This window comes from Cercospora kikuchii, assembly GCF_019650295.1.
Source record: "Cercospora kikuchii DNA, contig_00005, whole genome shotgun sequence".
In the NCBI taxonomy this organism is placed as follows: domain Eukaryota; kingdom Fungi; phylum Ascomycota; class Dothideomycetes; order Mycosphaerellales; family Mycosphaerellaceae; genus Cercospora; species Cercospora kikuchii.
Window position 1 is genome coordinate 1422788 of NW_025408586.1, and position 15087 is coordinate 1437874.

At 53.9% G+C, this 15087-nt stretch overlaps 8 protein-coding genes across 8 annotated transcripts; 2 read left to right on the top strand and 6 right to left on the bottom strand.

Annotated features, from left to right (window-relative positions):
* Positions 1-224: 224 nt before the first annotated feature.
* CKM354_000834000 (uncharacterized protein) lies at positions 225-1586 on the bottom strand (the record flags this gene model as incomplete). Its single annotated transcript, XM_044803711.1, has 1 exon — positions 225-1586. The coding sequence occupies one exon, from the start codon at positions 1584-1586 to the stop codon at positions 225-227; it is 1362 nt and encodes a 453-aa protein (XP_044659646.1).
* An 836-nt stretch (positions 1587-2422) lies between these two features.
* CKM354_000834100 (uncharacterized protein) lies at positions 2423-5062 on the bottom strand (the record flags this gene model as incomplete). The annotated part of the gene is made up of 2 exons (XM_044803712.1): positions 2423-4898; positions 4956-5062. 2 exons carry the CDS (start codon positions 5060-5062, stop codon positions 2423-2425), a joined length of 2583 nt encoding a protein of 860 aa, XP_044659647.1.
* Positions 5063-5808: 746 nt separating this feature from the next.
* Positions 5809-7083, bottom strand: CKM354_000834200 (uncharacterized protein; the record flags this gene model as incomplete). Its single annotated transcript, XM_044803713.1, has 1 exon — positions 5809-7083. One exon carries the CDS (start codon positions 7081-7083, stop codon positions 5809-5811), a length of 1275 nt encoding a protein of 424 aa, XP_044659648.1.
* Positions 7084-7418: 335 nt separating this feature from the next.
* On the bottom strand, positions 7419-7950 carry CKM354_000834300 (endopeptidase catalytic subunit IMP1; the record flags this gene model as incomplete). The annotated part of the gene is made up of 2 exons (XM_044803714.1): positions 7419-7616; positions 7672-7950. The coding sequence occupies 2 exons, from the start codon at positions 7948-7950 to the stop codon at positions 7419-7421; spliced, it is 477 nt and encodes a 158-aa protein (XP_044659649.1).
* A 423-nt stretch (positions 7951-8373) lies between these two features.
* On the top strand, positions 8374-9724 carry CKM354_000834400 (uncharacterized protein; the record flags this gene model as incomplete). The annotated part of the gene is made up of 2 exons (XM_044803715.1): positions 8374-9385; positions 9441-9724. 2 exons carry the CDS (start codon positions 8374-8376, stop codon positions 9722-9724), a joined length of 1296 nt encoding a protein of 431 aa, XP_044659650.1.
* A 260-nt stretch (positions 9725-9984) lies between these two features.
* CKM354_000834500 (uncharacterized protein) lies at positions 9985-10822 on the bottom strand (the record flags this gene model as incomplete). Its single annotated transcript, XM_044803716.1, has 2 exons — positions 9985-10412; positions 10489-10822. 2 exons carry the CDS (start codon positions 10820-10822, stop codon positions 9985-9987), a joined length of 762 nt encoding a protein of 253 aa, XP_044659651.1.
* A 489-nt stretch (positions 10823-11311) lies between these two features.
* Positions 11312-12552, top strand: CKM354_000834600 (uncharacterized protein; the record flags this gene model as incomplete). The annotated part of the gene is made up of 3 exons (XM_044803717.1): positions 11312-11875; positions 11947-12053; positions 12105-12552. 3 exons carry the CDS (start codon positions 11312-11314, stop codon positions 12550-12552), a joined length of 1119 nt encoding a protein of 372 aa, XP_044659652.1.
* Positions 12553-13249: 697 nt separating this feature from the next.
* On the bottom strand, positions 13250-14986 carry CKM354_000834700 (uncharacterized protein; the record flags this gene model as incomplete). Its single annotated transcript, XM_044803718.1, has 1 exon — positions 13250-14986. One exon carries the CDS (start codon positions 14984-14986, stop codon positions 13250-13252), a length of 1737 nt encoding a protein of 578 aa, XP_044659653.1.
* Positions 14987-15087: the final 101 nt, after the last annotated feature.

Sequence of the window (15087 nt, forward strand, 5' to 3'; positions counted from 1 at the left end):
GGCGTTGTTCACAGTGAAGTTGTACATTTTGAGTGCGCTGATATAGAATCTTTGCGCGCCATAGGCTATCCGCTGCCTCTTCGGAGACCGGCGAACAGATAGAAGTAGTCGACATTTCAACATGGAGCATCACTCCATTTCCCCGAGTCAAGACCATCTTCCCATCTTCCATTGGGGTGATTACTTGTTGAATTCTTGTCATTTTCGTTGGAGCGCTCAGTCTCCTAGTACGGACGCCTGCCGCCAGAGCTTGAACCGCGATAGTAATCACCGCCACCACCACGATAGTCACCGCCGCCGCCTCTGTATTCGCCTCGACCTCTGCCCCTGCCGCCTCTGTGTTCTCCGCCGCCTCTACCGCCGCGTGTGGACTTTCGACCGAAAAGTCCAAAGTCCGCACCGCCATCTACGAGCTTGTCGCCATCCTCAAAGGTGTACCTCCTGAGCTCTCCTTCGCCATACAGAGATGGGTCTGACATTCGATCTTCCCAATCACCGCTCGTTCCCGACGTCAGTGTCTGCTGCCTGCTGTCCGAAAGCTCTCGCGCGACGGGCTGATAGTAGATCTTCGGTTTGCACTGGGTGAATTTGTACCGGGAATCGAGGGTGTCGAAAGATTTGCTTTGCGCTGGTTGCTCCTGTTGGGGACTGGGAGGAGCGTCTTGTGAGCCAGACACTGTGGGTCGTGTGCCGCCGCCGTTGAAACTTTCCCTGCGGCCAACACCAACTTCCTGTAATGTGGCCGTGACAGGCGAGTCTGTGTCGACGCTTTCGTAAACAATCTCCCACTTGGTATCGGGTCGCTCGGTCTCCGTGTCTATCCAGTCCTGTACCTTCTCCTCAGGCACAAAATCTACCCATAGTGGCTTCCGCATTGACGGCTCGTTCGGCCAGATGTGCTCATGAAGAGCTGATCGCGCGCGCGAAGCAGCAGATATTGAGTCCAAAACCACTAAAGCGTGAGTCCGCAGCTTGTCGAGATGGAAGAGCTCCACGATTTCGGCAGCGGAGGCAGAGGTCGCGCCAGGCGGAGATGCGATTTCGCGGAGGTGTTCTCGCAGTGCGTTCGGTTGTAGCGGGCGAACAAGCTCGCGAATGTAAAGTGCACGGGTTGCCTCATGCCTCGATGGGGAGACAGCAGTATCTTCCATCGCTTCATCCTGCTCCGGTTCTTGTCGTTGTCGGCTATCGACTTGCATCACATCGTCGCTGCTGCCGTACGGCTGCACCGTCTTGACACTTTCCTCGTCCACAGCTGCGGGCGCATCTTCAGAAATTGTGGCTGCATCTGCAGTCTTTAATTTCTTGTTCACGCTCTCGTCACTGACGGGAGGTGTTGGGCTCCGCCTTTTCCTCTTGTTCGTGCCTTCAGTGTCACTGCCCATCACCTCGTCCTGTGCATCACCATTGCCGTTACTATGTCCGTCTCCTTCTCGGTCCTCCGTCTTCTCCACTCCACCCTCTGCATCATCCGCAATAAGCGCGTCCACGTAATGTTTCTTTAATTTGAGCCCTTCGGATGCGATGCCACGTTCTTTGACCAGCTCCTTCAGCTCCGGCACCTTCATTTTATCATAGTCGGCCATCGTGGCGATGCTCGAGTAGTATGGGCCGAAGAATGGCGATGCCTGGATGCGATGTGTGGGATGTCAGGCTATGCGGAACGCATTGGGAGAAGTTCCCAAGACGAGTGAGCTGTGACGCCGCGTGCATGATCTTGCAGCGGCAGCCTCAGGCCGTGGCTTCCCGCAGGTCTTTCCCACAGCTTTTCCGCTTACGCAACCCGCGCTAACGAATTCGCAGTATATGTTCTGAGAATCCTCGCGCTCCTCTTTGCTCTGATCAGCGATGTGAGTGACCAGCCAACCCACGGCAAAGTTTGCAACAGTACTGACATGGAGTCGCAGTTTACTTCATAGAATCATTTCTATAGTAAACATCCACAACTGTACTTCTCACAGAAGCTACAGACTCCAACCTGGCTGATGAGTCGAACCGCGGCGCCCAAGAGTGAAGCCAATGTGTCAGCCCTTTGGGTTGATGGCGATGATCTCGCCCTGCTCGAGTGTCTGGCTTCGGCCGGCTCTTGTAGGTGGGTACTGTCGGTCGTCTGACAGGTTTCCTCAATTTTTCATCAAGAGCTTGGTCACACAGACTGGGAATTGGAGAAAGAGAGAGCGGGGCGGATACAGAGGGAGCGCGCAATTTGCGAAAGGCACAGCTTGACGCCGTTATGACCGTCTATGTACAATGCTGGCTCCGTGTGCTGCTCGACCAGGCTATGGCAGAAATGTGAGAATATGCGACCGCTTGCTCGACGCGCAGCGCGATGGCCCGGCACAGGTACCTGTACACGCCCGAAAATTTGTGTGCTCGCGCAACGCGATTTTCTGTACATGTGCTCGATCATCACGCGACTCAATTACCGCCCCGAAGTCCCCGTTAGCAAGGTTTCACGACAGCTCTGCAACCTCTTCGCCGCTTCCTCGAAAAGTTCCGGTTCTCCATTCGCCAAGTCTTGCGACACCACGCTGAGGATCGCCGCACATCCAGAAACGGAGAGCATCGCGAGTACTCGTGCCGGATCATCGATATTCGAGAATGCAGTCAAATAGCGACAGCAAAGCTCCCGCTCATCTTGTCCTTCGATCAGATGTTGTTGCGTGTAAGGACCAGAAAGATGTAGGCTCGACGCTCGTTGATATGCCCAGATGACCAGTGATGCAAGATACACGCCCCATGGTCGATACATCATGGGATCATTGCGAGAGCTGTAGCTGATGAAAGGCTGCATGTTGGAAGCATCGTTCACTCCATTCTTGCCAGGTCGATTCATCATGACAGCGGCCAACAGCTTGAAGGAATGGAGCACCGCATGTCGGGCTATTGGCGTTGGCTGCCACGCTTTCATTCGCTGAAAGACGTTCAGGAAATCCTTGTCTGATACCTTGCGGCCCAGGAGTCGTTTGGTTCCGGAGAAGATCTGGATGTCGATGATATCGGCATGCATCGTGAGATGCGCAAGATGGAACAACACGGTCGGAGCGTTGGCATCCGTGGTCTTCGCACCGCTGCTTCGACTCTTGCGTGGGCCAACGGCATCGTCAAAGCTCTGCCTCCAATGTCCGAAAGCTTGCAGCAGCATGGAGCGCCACCGGCCTTGCTCTCGTACTGATGGCACAGTCTCTAGGAACTGCAGGTGCTTTTCGCGACGGCTCATGTGCCACCCGACCGACAGCAGCCCTGCCATCAAGAGCATGCGGGCCGGAGCATGGGTCTGCACATCGTGTGCATGAAGGCAGCGCTTCAGTCCGTCGAGAAAATTGATTGGGCGTATCCCGTACATCTTCAAATTCGCGTCCAAGCGATGCACTTCCTCGGCGCTGTCTGCTCTCCATAGTGAGTCATCACAAGGGAGTGGCAATCGAATCTCGTATGGTGCCATATCCGCCCCGTGGCCGTACATCAAAGCATGCAGGGTGTCAATCTGGAAGGCCGTAAAGACGACTCTGTTGAATGATTCATTTCGGACCCAATGCACCCACCATGAGTCAAGCGAACTTCCAGTTGGCTTTCCAGGTAGCTCTTCGCCTGTCGGACTGGCACATCTGGTTGGCATTCCACTGGTAGGACTTTCGCTATCTGATCGTCCGATCAGAGGGCTACCTCGACGGAGTAGTGTCAAAGTGCTGGCGTGGTGGATGTGTGCACGCTCGTGCAATTTCCTCGACGACCACTGCTTCTCGTAGTATTCGAGCAATAGAAGCGCCTGCGCGGCCCAGAGCTGAACGGGCGGCTGAGCTTCAGGATCTGTGAAGATCTCCCAGCGCAGCTGTGTCGCAATGACTTCGGAGAACTCTTGATGGTCCTCAAGTAAGCCTTTCGGTTTCTGTTTCACCATATCCGCCGCTCCCAACATGATAATGGTCACAAGCAAGAGAACGTTGCAAGAGTTTGGTGAGAACGTCGGTTGATGCACAACTGACATTTGCTGATCCACGTTGGCCCAATAGTTGGCGACGAATCTGTCCAAAACACCAACACTAAGATTAGGGAAGTTCTGTGCGTCGGGATTGTACAGGAGTCTCGTTTGATCCGACGCGGCATACATTCGATTGCGCTGTTTTGTCAGGAAGTGTGACAGTAAGCGGAGAACATCCGCTCGCCTTTCTTCCGACACGCCACGGGTAGTTGTGCCTGTTGCAGTGTTGTCTCTGAGACTACTGGGAGTGGCATGGTTTGCGACACTCCCCGGTGGCTCCGACGTCGAGGCGTAATCTTCGAGATTCCAGACGTCTTTTGGAGAGTATTCCAAGCCGAAGTCCAAGAATGGCATGTTAGCTATGTTAAAGTCATCATACTGTGAGCCTGGACTTTCGAACAGCCAGGCTGCGAAGTTGTCGCTCGCCTGCGCAGCCGTGTCGACTGTTGAGTTCCATGTGTTCATCGAGGGTGCTGCAAGCGGCGATGGAGCTGCCTGAGACAGTATACCAGTCAGGCCCGCTACGGAAGGTGTCTCCGTACTCATCAAAGTAGGATCTGGGGTAGGCAGCGGTGGTCTGTTCGCGGCAGCCCATGTTGTCAAGGAGCTTAGGCTCGTGGCGGCAGCTAGCCTCGCATCTTCAATAGACTCTTGACTATCTTGCCGACTGGCACCATACTCCGAGGCGCTCACGGGCTCTTGCATTGGAGCTTCAAATCCGATCTTGGTTTCAGCAGTGGTAGGAGTGCCTGGCGTTACTGAAGGAGCTCGACTGGATGCAGTCTCATTGTGTCGATTCTTGTGCCTGATGAACAGATCAGGTCGCACAAAAGAATGACCACAACCTGCTACCTCGCAACGATAGACTTCTTTGGGGTTGTGATTGAGCTCGTGCCTGTGTAAGTGCTCGGCTCTTCTATGGATACATGCTTAGCATCTAAGCACTCCGCAAGGTCTGAATACTGGAGCTCACGAGTATCTTTTATCACAGCCAGGATGCGCACATTCGAACCTTTTGGCTTGGCCTGCTCGACTTGCTCTCTGACGTTTCGGCGAAGGAGCCTCGGGGTGTTCATTCATCTTGGGCGCCCAAGCTTTTGCAACACCCTGGGGTGCTCAAGTGGGGGTCTGGGTCGTGCTTCCTTACACAACGCTTGGATCGCAAAGTGAGAACTTCAGTATTCGTTCAGATCCAGCATTGAACGCGATTTGGCTTGATGAAGTTGCCGATCTCGATGGCACATCTGTAGTGGTAAATGCGAATGTACCAGGCAGACTTTGATGTGACCCCCAAAAGCTGGAGAGGAGAAGTGGCGGAGATGGCTTGCCGAGCAAGGCGGGCACGCGGCTCTGGACCGCTCCACGTCCCTGCAGCAGGTCTCTTCGACATGCATAACCGCCATGGAGCTTCTACGCGAGACCAGCTTCTGCACGATCCTCCAGGACACAGAATAGATATTAAAGGTTAAACGATGTGTTCAAGGTCCACTCATGAACGCTCAAACGCCAGTGTCTCCTTCGCTGAAAACGAAAACAAGCCTCCTGCCAAATGCAGGACTATTCACCCGGTCAGAGGTTGAACTGCGTATTCTCGCATTCTCCTTGTGGCCTGAATTGATTTCATGTTCATCCTAGTTACATAGACGCATTCGGCATCCATATGTCCGGCCAAAATGTCCTCCAATCGCAGAAAATTGAGCCCTCGACTCCGTTTCTTTCCGTCTCCAGAGGCCAATAACGTCTGAAAGTGACAGGATCACATGTGTCTGCCAGCGGGCCCCTGTTTTCGGATGCACAGCTCTTTGCAGTCGTTACGACAGCCATGACTACTTCGCCAACTTCTCCAGATCAGTCCTCATCACCCTTCTGCGTATCAGCGGGCTACTGTCGTCCAGTCGACTAAAGTCGTGGGCGTCCAGGCATGCTTGTCTTGACGCCAACACTGCGGTTTCGGTCCTGGAGACAACTTCATCTTCGTAGCGACCCACTGCGGCTCGAAAAGTCTGATCAGTCTCCATGTCATCCAGGTCAAGATCGCCATACAGAGGCTTCAGCACCTCCAACAGCACCGAAACATCGACGATTGCATGATTAGCGCCTTCTCCGCGATACATGACCATCGCATGCATCGCATCTCCTAACAGAACAACTCTCCAATCATCAAACTCCGAGGCCCTCTTTCGAGGCACCCAATCTATAAGCTCAACCGCCTTGATCTCCGCATTATTTGGCACATTCTGTAAGACCGACCTGAATGGTTCTGCCCAGTCAGTAGACAAGGCCTTGATCCAGCTGATCTGTCCGATGCTTGTAAGTGGCGTGCTGATTGGCTCGACATTGCCAAAGAAACCTTGGCGATATGGCCATGAGACACAGACTTGGCAGCGATACATTCTCTCGCCGTTTCTGACCTCTGGACAGCCAGGATCGCCGGGAGCCTCAAGGAACGAGAACCACAGATATGCATCTGTGCGAGGATCTGAGCCTTGCAGGAAATATTGATCGAGCTCACGTATATGGCGAATTTGAAACTCCGAGAACTCAGCACTGGCACCGACGAATCTTACTGGTAGCTGGTAATTGTCGCAGGCTGCAGGGTGCATCCACCTTCGAACGGTTGAACGAGCGCCGTCGCAGGCAACCAAGAAGCTACCTTTCGCAGTGTTGCCGTCCAAGAAATGTGCGGTCACGTCGGCATCTCCCTTGGTGATTTCACCAATGGTCTTGTTCCACTCGACATCCAGGCCAGTGAGCAATAGTCGACGCAGCCTTTCGCGGCTCACTCGAATCCTCTCAGAAGCAGGCACCTTCCATAACGCCTCTCCAGTGCTGAGATCGTAGAAAGTAAAGCTTCCCTTCTCCCCAGCCTTGACAGCTTCGGCGTCGACGAAAGTTTCTGGTAGCCTTGCTACTATATCGTCTGGCAGCAATGCTCGGAACGTCGGAAGCGCCCAATTCAGCGTCAATCCCCATCCTGCACTCTTGAAGCTTGGCGACGAATCTCGCTCGAAGACTCGAAAAGGTATTCCTTCTTTTCGCAGGGCTTGAGCCGTAGTCAAGCCGCTGATGCCAGCGCCAATGATCAGTATCGGTTTATTCATGACTCAAGTGGCGTAGCTTCGAGACCCTGAGGTCAGGGCGTCTCTTGAAGGCGCCAACAAAATGTGACCGGAGGCTGGCGAGGTGGCAGCCACGTTGGACCACGTGTGATAGTCAGCTTCGTGTACCTATCCGCAGGCAGAAACGTCCAGGCCTGCGTAATGACGTAGCACGAACTCAGCTCCATGCCAATTGCGCGTTCACTCGCTCTGTGATGGGATGCATGCGACGCTCTCGGCCAGGCTTTGCGGTCATGATTGCATCGCGTACGCCACAAAGACAAATGATTTGTCCCAGTATAAGCATCGATCGCATGTAACGAGTGGCCCGCTGTTACTCAATCAATGTCATCCTCAATCACAGCAGGTTTCAAGCCACGAGCGAATGTTGTAAAGCCAGTGGGCATCCAGTGACGGTAGTGGTATTTGAAAACGGCCTTGCCATGAATCAGTGCCAGGGGGATCGGTCCATAATGTCTGGAGTCGCGAGAGTGTGCAAGGTTGTCACCAGCCACCCAGCAATGCCCTTCTGGTACCTACGACAAGTTAATATCACCTTGATAATGGCAATGAGCATTTCTGTCTTCCTACCTGAATCATTGCATCGCTCTTGCCAGGTGTATCCATCAGTACGAAGTCACCTGGCATTCCCACCACTCTTTTGAGGCCATACTCATCTTTGATGGGTATCTTGAAACTGACCAGGTCACCTATTTGGATGCCTCGTCCTCGCCTGTAATATCTACTGAGGCACACGAGGTCACCAGTGTAGGCAAACGTTGGCAGCATCGACTGCCCATGGCAGTCATCAATCACGTAGAAGTAGTTCGTGAAGACATGGTAGCCGAGCAGAAACGCGGTGGCATACATCATGGGGGGTAGAGGGTTGGCTCTCCGCCAGTCGAATGCTGTCAGGTAGTCCCATGTTCTCACTAATGGTGACTTGCTTTCATTGCTGGGCTTTGCGCGTGTGTTCTTGGATGTTGTCGACGCAATGTTGCGTAAATGTCGCGCCATGGGCTGCGAAATACCTCGTCGCGATAACATACGACAGAAATTCATGGCTAAAGACCTGACATGCTGAGATCCCGCTCTGATCATGAGTTGCGAGGAAGGAGATGCGCCGCGGGAATCTGCACATTAAGCTTAGAGTTTGGTTCGGCAGCGTCTTCCGAGCGCGCTAGCAGGGATTCGACAGGCTGCCCAAAAGTTCTTGCTCGAGAAAGAAGCTGCACTGCTGCTTTGCACCACGATCCTACCTCGACCTTCTCTTCCCATAAGCGATTTGACACAATGGCGAAAGCACTAAAGTTGAAAGCTGCGCTCGACAGGCAAAAGGGTGTTGATCACAAGCTCGAGAAGCAAAAGAAGAAGCAGAAAGAGGCAGAGAAGCGCAAGCGAGCGAAGCAGTCAAAAAACGATGCTGATGAAGGCGATGAAGATGAGGGAGACGAGGTGGACTTTTCGGCGCTCGAGAACGTCCTCGCTGGCGCAGAGGTCATCGAGGTTGACGGCGAGGAAAAAGTGGACAAGAGACAGAAACCCAAGGCGGGCAATCGCAAAGAGCGAAGAGCCGCCATGCTTGCCGCCAAAGCAGCTGCCGAGGCTGAAGAAATAGCGAATGGCGGCAAGAAGGAAGAAGATGCAGAAGGATGGGAGACTGACGAGAGCGAGGACGAGGAAGATGCGAACGGTGGCGTTGAGATTGGCCCACTGTCGGATGAATCTGAGTCGGAGTCTGAAATCGAGAATGACGCTGCTGATGATGACGAAGATGACGATGAGGACGAGGAGGATATCCCGCTATCAGATCTCGAATCACTGGCGTCCGAAGATAAGGAAGACGTTGTGCCACACCAGCGTCTGACCATCAACAACACGGCTGCTCTTGCACGATCATTAAAGTCCATCGCACTACCTGCCGATCTGCCATTCTCTGCTGTCCAAGCGATTACGTCTGAGGAGCCTGTGCAGATTGCAGACGTCGAGGATGATCTGAATCGCGAGCTCGCCTTTTACCGACAATCGCTTAACGCAGTCGCAGCCGCGCGCTCGAAGCTGAAGGCTGAAGGAGTGCCGTTCAGCAGACCGACCGACTATTTCGCTGAGATGGTGAAGTCAGAAGAGCAGATGGGCAAGGTGCGAGCGAAACTGCTGGATACAGAAGCGAGGAAGAAGGCAAGCTCGGACGCGAGAAGGCAAAGGGACCTCAAGAAGTTCGGCAAGCAGGTACAAATCGCGAAGCTGCAGGAGAGGCAGAAGGAGAAGACAGCGACTTTGGACCGCATTCAGACCCTCAAGCGAAGTAAGTTAGAGTGCCGCTATCTGAAGTTGTATTGTATCGTGCTGACCCGTTGCAGAACGCCAAGGCGCAGATCTCGTAGCCAACGAGGACGATCCATTCGATGTCGCGCTGGAAGACGCCGCCACCACTGCTGCAAAGGACAAGGCAGAGCGAAGAGCTAAGGGCGATGGGCCAAACAGGAAACGTCAGAAGAAAAATGAGAAGTTTGGCTTTGGTGGCAAGAAGCGATTCTCTAAGAGCAACGATGCCAAGTCGACCGCAGATGACAGCGGGTATTCAGTGAAGAAGATGAAGGCTGGTAGCAAGCGACCAGGCAAGAGCAAGCGTGCACGAGCGTAGCGCAATGTAAGATGCTGGTGCAGAAATGTGCTTGTGTGGGGATTTAGCGAGGCGTTCGGTACGTGAAATGGCACAGTCAATTGGAATAACGCCATGATCTATGGCGCTCTGACTAGCAGATCCACGTCATTCCCCGATTCCTGTCTCTCTTGATGCCGCTGTCAGGCGATCGGTGACAGATTTCATGCCTGCCTCATTATCTCTGGATTCGTTTATGCTCCAACAGCCTGCGTTCCCCTAATCTGGAGCTTCGGACATCCTTAGGACGCCTTGACGCACACCCGCTTGTGAGACTTCCAGTGCTTCGTCTGACAGTCCTTTGAGCAATACTTCCTCTCCTCACATCTGGAGCACATCAACAAATTGCCGCCCGACTCGCTTTGGGTAGCCTGGCAACCAGGAGCGCCACACACCCCGTAATCGTCCTTCTCAAGCGCATAAGCTTCCATACGTGCCTCGATCTTGGTGATGAGACATCTGGTGATTCTAGAGATCTCCTCAAGATCATCGACATCCTCGAAGGAATCGGGCGAAACAAATTTCCACGGCCGGCCTTGGTAGCGACCAGGTCCATTCAGAGCGGCGTCCATCTGGACTAGTGCATCAGGGAAGAGACCGCACTTGGTGAAAACGTTGCGCAGGTCTTGGAGTGTTTCGGCAGACAACTTGCAACCCAGTGACATCGCGCCTACAGTTACGATCAGCTTGTGCGCCGCAGCTGTACAGAGACGTCGGTCGAGCCGCGCAGCTGAGGCAAGACTTACAGGCTCCCAGAATGATGAACATCTGTCCAGGACTTGGGAAATAGAATTCCTTTCCGAGGGCCTTGGCTTTCCACTTGGTCAGAGCACTGTCGAGGGGCGAAATGCCAGTCGCAGCATCTGGAGTCTCGATATGCTCTCGGACAAGTTTGGCGTCGGTGGGGCAGTACAAAGTGTACTGGGACATTGAAGCGATGTCGTCCTCTGTCTCGTCACTGCTGTCGGACTCGTCTGAAGTCTTGCTTCGAAGCTTGTCAAGGCCGCAGTCGATGTCCAGATCGCCGACCGCGTCGAGTTCGAGTTCGGACTGGAAGAGTCCGTAGCCCCAGCGACCCATCGTGGACGAAAGGGGAGGTGCGAACTGCCGTACAGCCAATGAGTGAATGTGAGTAAGGAAGAGGGACAAACGATGCAAAGTGCTCATAGGTTCGCAAAGCTGGAGACGTGCCTTCCCTCTTCTACAAGGCAGCAAACGAGGTTCGCGCGCGCCGGCCTCGCATGAGGACGTGTCGTAGCGCGCGGCACATTGCATATCCTTCGCAAACGTGCAGCCCGTTGCGCCCACCGCGATTCAAAACAAACTTCCGCCAGCTTTTCGTTCCAACCACTCCAGCTTCTTCCTCCGCCTCACATCCTCCAAACGGTGAATTCGAGCGCCGGTCCAGTCCTCAGCGAAGTCAGTCTTCGCGTTTGGGCTGCAGTTCGGCTGAGTGCATCCACAAGTCTTTGCATCTTGGTGAGTACGGCGCGGCATCCAAAGGCGAGGAGAAGTTGAGAACTGACTTTGATCCAGCTCGGCAAGTTGTGGCACACGTCCAAACCAATCATGGGTGGCTGGAGATTGCAGCTCTTCTGCTGCGATGCCGACCTAGATTTCATCCAAGACTTCAATAAGGAGTGCGGCCTCGTCGCTCTTGAAGCGAAGCACGGCAAAGCTCCACTCCCTGAAGGCGATGAGCACCGCGGCGCGCTTCGCCAGGCGGAGCACAACATGATGGCTCAGAAAGGCCCATCGGACGGCAAAGCCGTTCACCTTTACCCAAAGCCCACCAACGACAAGGCCAGCATCAACTTCTCCGTCTTGGCTGCGCTGTGCACGCACCCAGAGTATGTCCGCCGTCATCTCGACACATCCGGAGACTTCACTGCCAAGATGAGGTCCCTCCGGACCAAGGCTTTGAAAGCTCGTCCTGGCGTGCTTGGAGGGATTCAAGATCCGTACGGTCCTGGGTACATGTTGTGCTTGCTGGGAGCTTGCGGCATGACCCTCGGTGTCAAGATTTCTGATGACGAAGTCAACGCTATGAGGAAGTATTACAAGGACTGTGGGCTCATGCGCGACGCGGTAACCCAGCTTGGGGAGGCGCTGGAGAGCGACACGGGCTATGTGGTGAGTGTCCCGCACTCCCACTGTCAAATGTCACATGGTGTTCCTACAAGCCGTACACTGACTGTTTGCAGAATGGCGTCCCATGGGATTTTGGTTCCCCTGGTCGCATCGACAGTATGCTCGATGGAGGAGCACCAAAGGAGGACCACATCTTCCCGGGTATCATGACCAACATCTGGTGAGCTAAAAGGAATCTCATGCGATTCAAGCTTGGCACTGACTCTTCCAGGGCACCAGATCATGGACGCGACAAAGGCGAAATGGCATACATGCAAAAGACTGTGATGGATATGATCGCTCGCGGAGCTCGTCCAAGTGTTGATGATATGGCCACTACCCTTGCCTGTCTCTTCTTCGACCCCTACGCCACTCCACGTACCAGCATCTCTTCGACCAAAGCCGATGCTCACCCAGAGCTTTTCCGCGAGGAGGCAGAGAAGTTCGTCGCCTCATTTGCTGAAGCAGGTTCAAAGGCGCCAAAGTATGGTAACAAAGTCTGTGGCAACTGCGGTGCGAAGACCAAAGCGGACGGCTTTGCTCTGCTGACTTGTGGCAAATGCAAGGAGCGCCGTTACTGCTCTGCAGACTGTCAGAAGAAGGAATGGAGTGATCACAAGAAGGCCTGCGTGGCTCCTGCCAAGGTTGACCCGCGAGCTACTTTCATTGAGATTCGCTGAGCCGTCGTTGCTCTTGACCATGGATGAAAGTGTCTGGTCAGAAAGCTCACCTACGACAATGGCGTTCGATTTTCGCTTCCACGGGTCGTGGATAAGGCATGGTTCACTGCCAGGCAGCTGCCATGCGCAGTTGCAAGTATCGGGAAAGCAGAGTAGAGGTAATTGCTTCAGCTACTCCTATGACTGTTCATATCCTTGATTGACGACAAGATTCTTCATCACCAGTACCCTTCCACATGCTTGTGTCGCAATATCCAGACCCGGACCATGGCCGGCAAAAATCGCGGACTGTCCTCCCACTCCCCTCATGACCTATACTTTGATGCCTTGTCTCTGCATAGTCATTTGTTGGGTGCCGCGTGAACAACAATGATGCTCACCAGCCCTTGCTTTCGTTACACGTTGTGACAGATCATGTAAACATGATGGATGATAGAATAATGGACACTAATACTGTAGTGCAAGTGCGCCGGAGACCCTAATCGGCGGCTGGAAAGAAGCAAGCGCAATATCTGGACGCTGCATGGCGCGATGGACGAACGCTCGATTCGCCCCTTCAGCTTCCGAACTCGGAGAGGGAGGTGAAGCTGCGGCCCAACGACTGGTGGCAACGCGAAGCCAACGCTCGAAGCATTGAAAAAGTTCGCTCTCATCGATGCTGTACAGAATGCTCTCAAGAATACAAATGCTCGCTCTTTCAATCGTTCTTGTTCCGACTGCCACTTCTTCGAGCTCCTGCCTGGGAAGGGCCTAATAGGTCCTCAGGAATATCATTCCAATTCTCGGTCCTCGTCGCCTGCTGTGGCTGCCGTCTTTGTGACTTCGAATCCTCGTCACTGCTCGTATCATAATCCGTTACGCCATTATCATCTATCTTCCTCTTATCAAGCGACTGCATCTGCATGCTAGGACTGCTGTTCCTCGGCGGTCCTGCCGAGGCGTTCCTAGCCTGATCCACAAAGCCCTGCCCAGGAGTCCATTTCGGCCTGGGCGGAGGAAGCCACGCCTGTTGGCTTGCCTCACGATTCCACATGGCGTCTTCTCGCATCCTCTGCTCGCGCTCTCTTGCGATTCGATCCTTGGCTTCCCAGAACGTGGGGCTGACTTCCCAGCTCCAGCCGTCACCAGTGGTGTTAAGGAATGGCAACGGCCACTTCCACGGAACAGGTCCCATTACATGTAGCAAATTGCGTTTCCAACCAAGATCGAATGCATTGGGTAGGCGTTCTGAGTCCAATTCGTCTTGATAGTTGTTGTATCGATCGCGCTCTCGTTGAGCTTCAAGCGAAGCGTAGGATCTGTGCAAGCTCTGCTGTGCGGGCGACGAGCTGAGATTACCGCTTGCCGCAGGTGGGAGAGGGGATGGTGTTCTTGTGTTTGGGCCAGACTCTCCTTCCTCAGGACGCAGAACGCCGGGTAGCGCGTTGGCGTGTATTTCCTTCAGGCGGTCAGTGAGAGGCTGGTGCTCCCCAGTCACGACTGCATTCGTGATGGGTGTCTCGTGCTGTGCCAAATTGTGCCGGTTCGGATCCTGGAATTGACTTTCCATGCTCTTCTTCAGCGGACTCAAATATCTCGTCTTCTCCAGACTTTCGATGGTGGTCTGCCCAGACACAACCAAGTATATGTGCCAGCCGGTGAAACCCGATAGTACAAGCCCAATGATACCACCCAGCACGGATAAGAGGATCGTGTTGACAACGATCAGGCCCTCCATATTCTGCACGCGATCGTTGAACTCCTCCCACACCCACCACGCACTAACCGCGAAACACGACCAGCAGAACAGGCTCGTGTATATTAAGAATAGCAGAAAAGCTTTGTAGTTCCTCAAGCCCACACAAGTTGCCAGCCAGGGACAATGATGATCCATCTTCAGAACACATTGTCCACAGGTAGAGCAGTGATGCGTTCGATCTGGCTTGACGCATTGACACTTCTTACAAAATCGTGGTTTGCCCGTGCTCTTTGCAGTCACGCTGTTGTGCATGCGCTCCCATTCTCCCGGAACTGGCTCCACTCCCTCCTCTTGTTGCCGCGCATAATCGTTGTATTCATCATGAGTAGGCACACCCTGGTAGTCGCCCTTTCTGCCTCTCTTGCCGCCCTGCGCATCTAAAGGCGATCCGGGAGGTGTAAAGACGGCGATCGTGTAGCTGACGTTGGCCAGAGCATACAGCACTATTCCGAGCGCTGCTCGGAGATATGCGCCAAGATCGTCGCGGCCGATGAAGGAGACATGGCTCTCCACGTACACAGCCCAGGTCGTGAGGCCGTAGACGAATACGAGGGGAAAGAAGGCGAAGGTGGTGCAGCAGCAGCGCTCCAATTTCCTTGCCCAAGACTTCGTTCTTCGATGGAAGGGCGGTGAACGGCGCGAAGACGATGAAGGGTTGGCCAGCGTGGGCATGTCGGAGAATGAGGTTGATGTCATGTTTCTATCGCCAGATTCGCGTCGCGTCGGCCATGGTGGTGTCGCGTTCACTTCGTGACGTGAGTTGTTTGCCAGTCTGAGGGATAGAGCTCGCTGTTTAC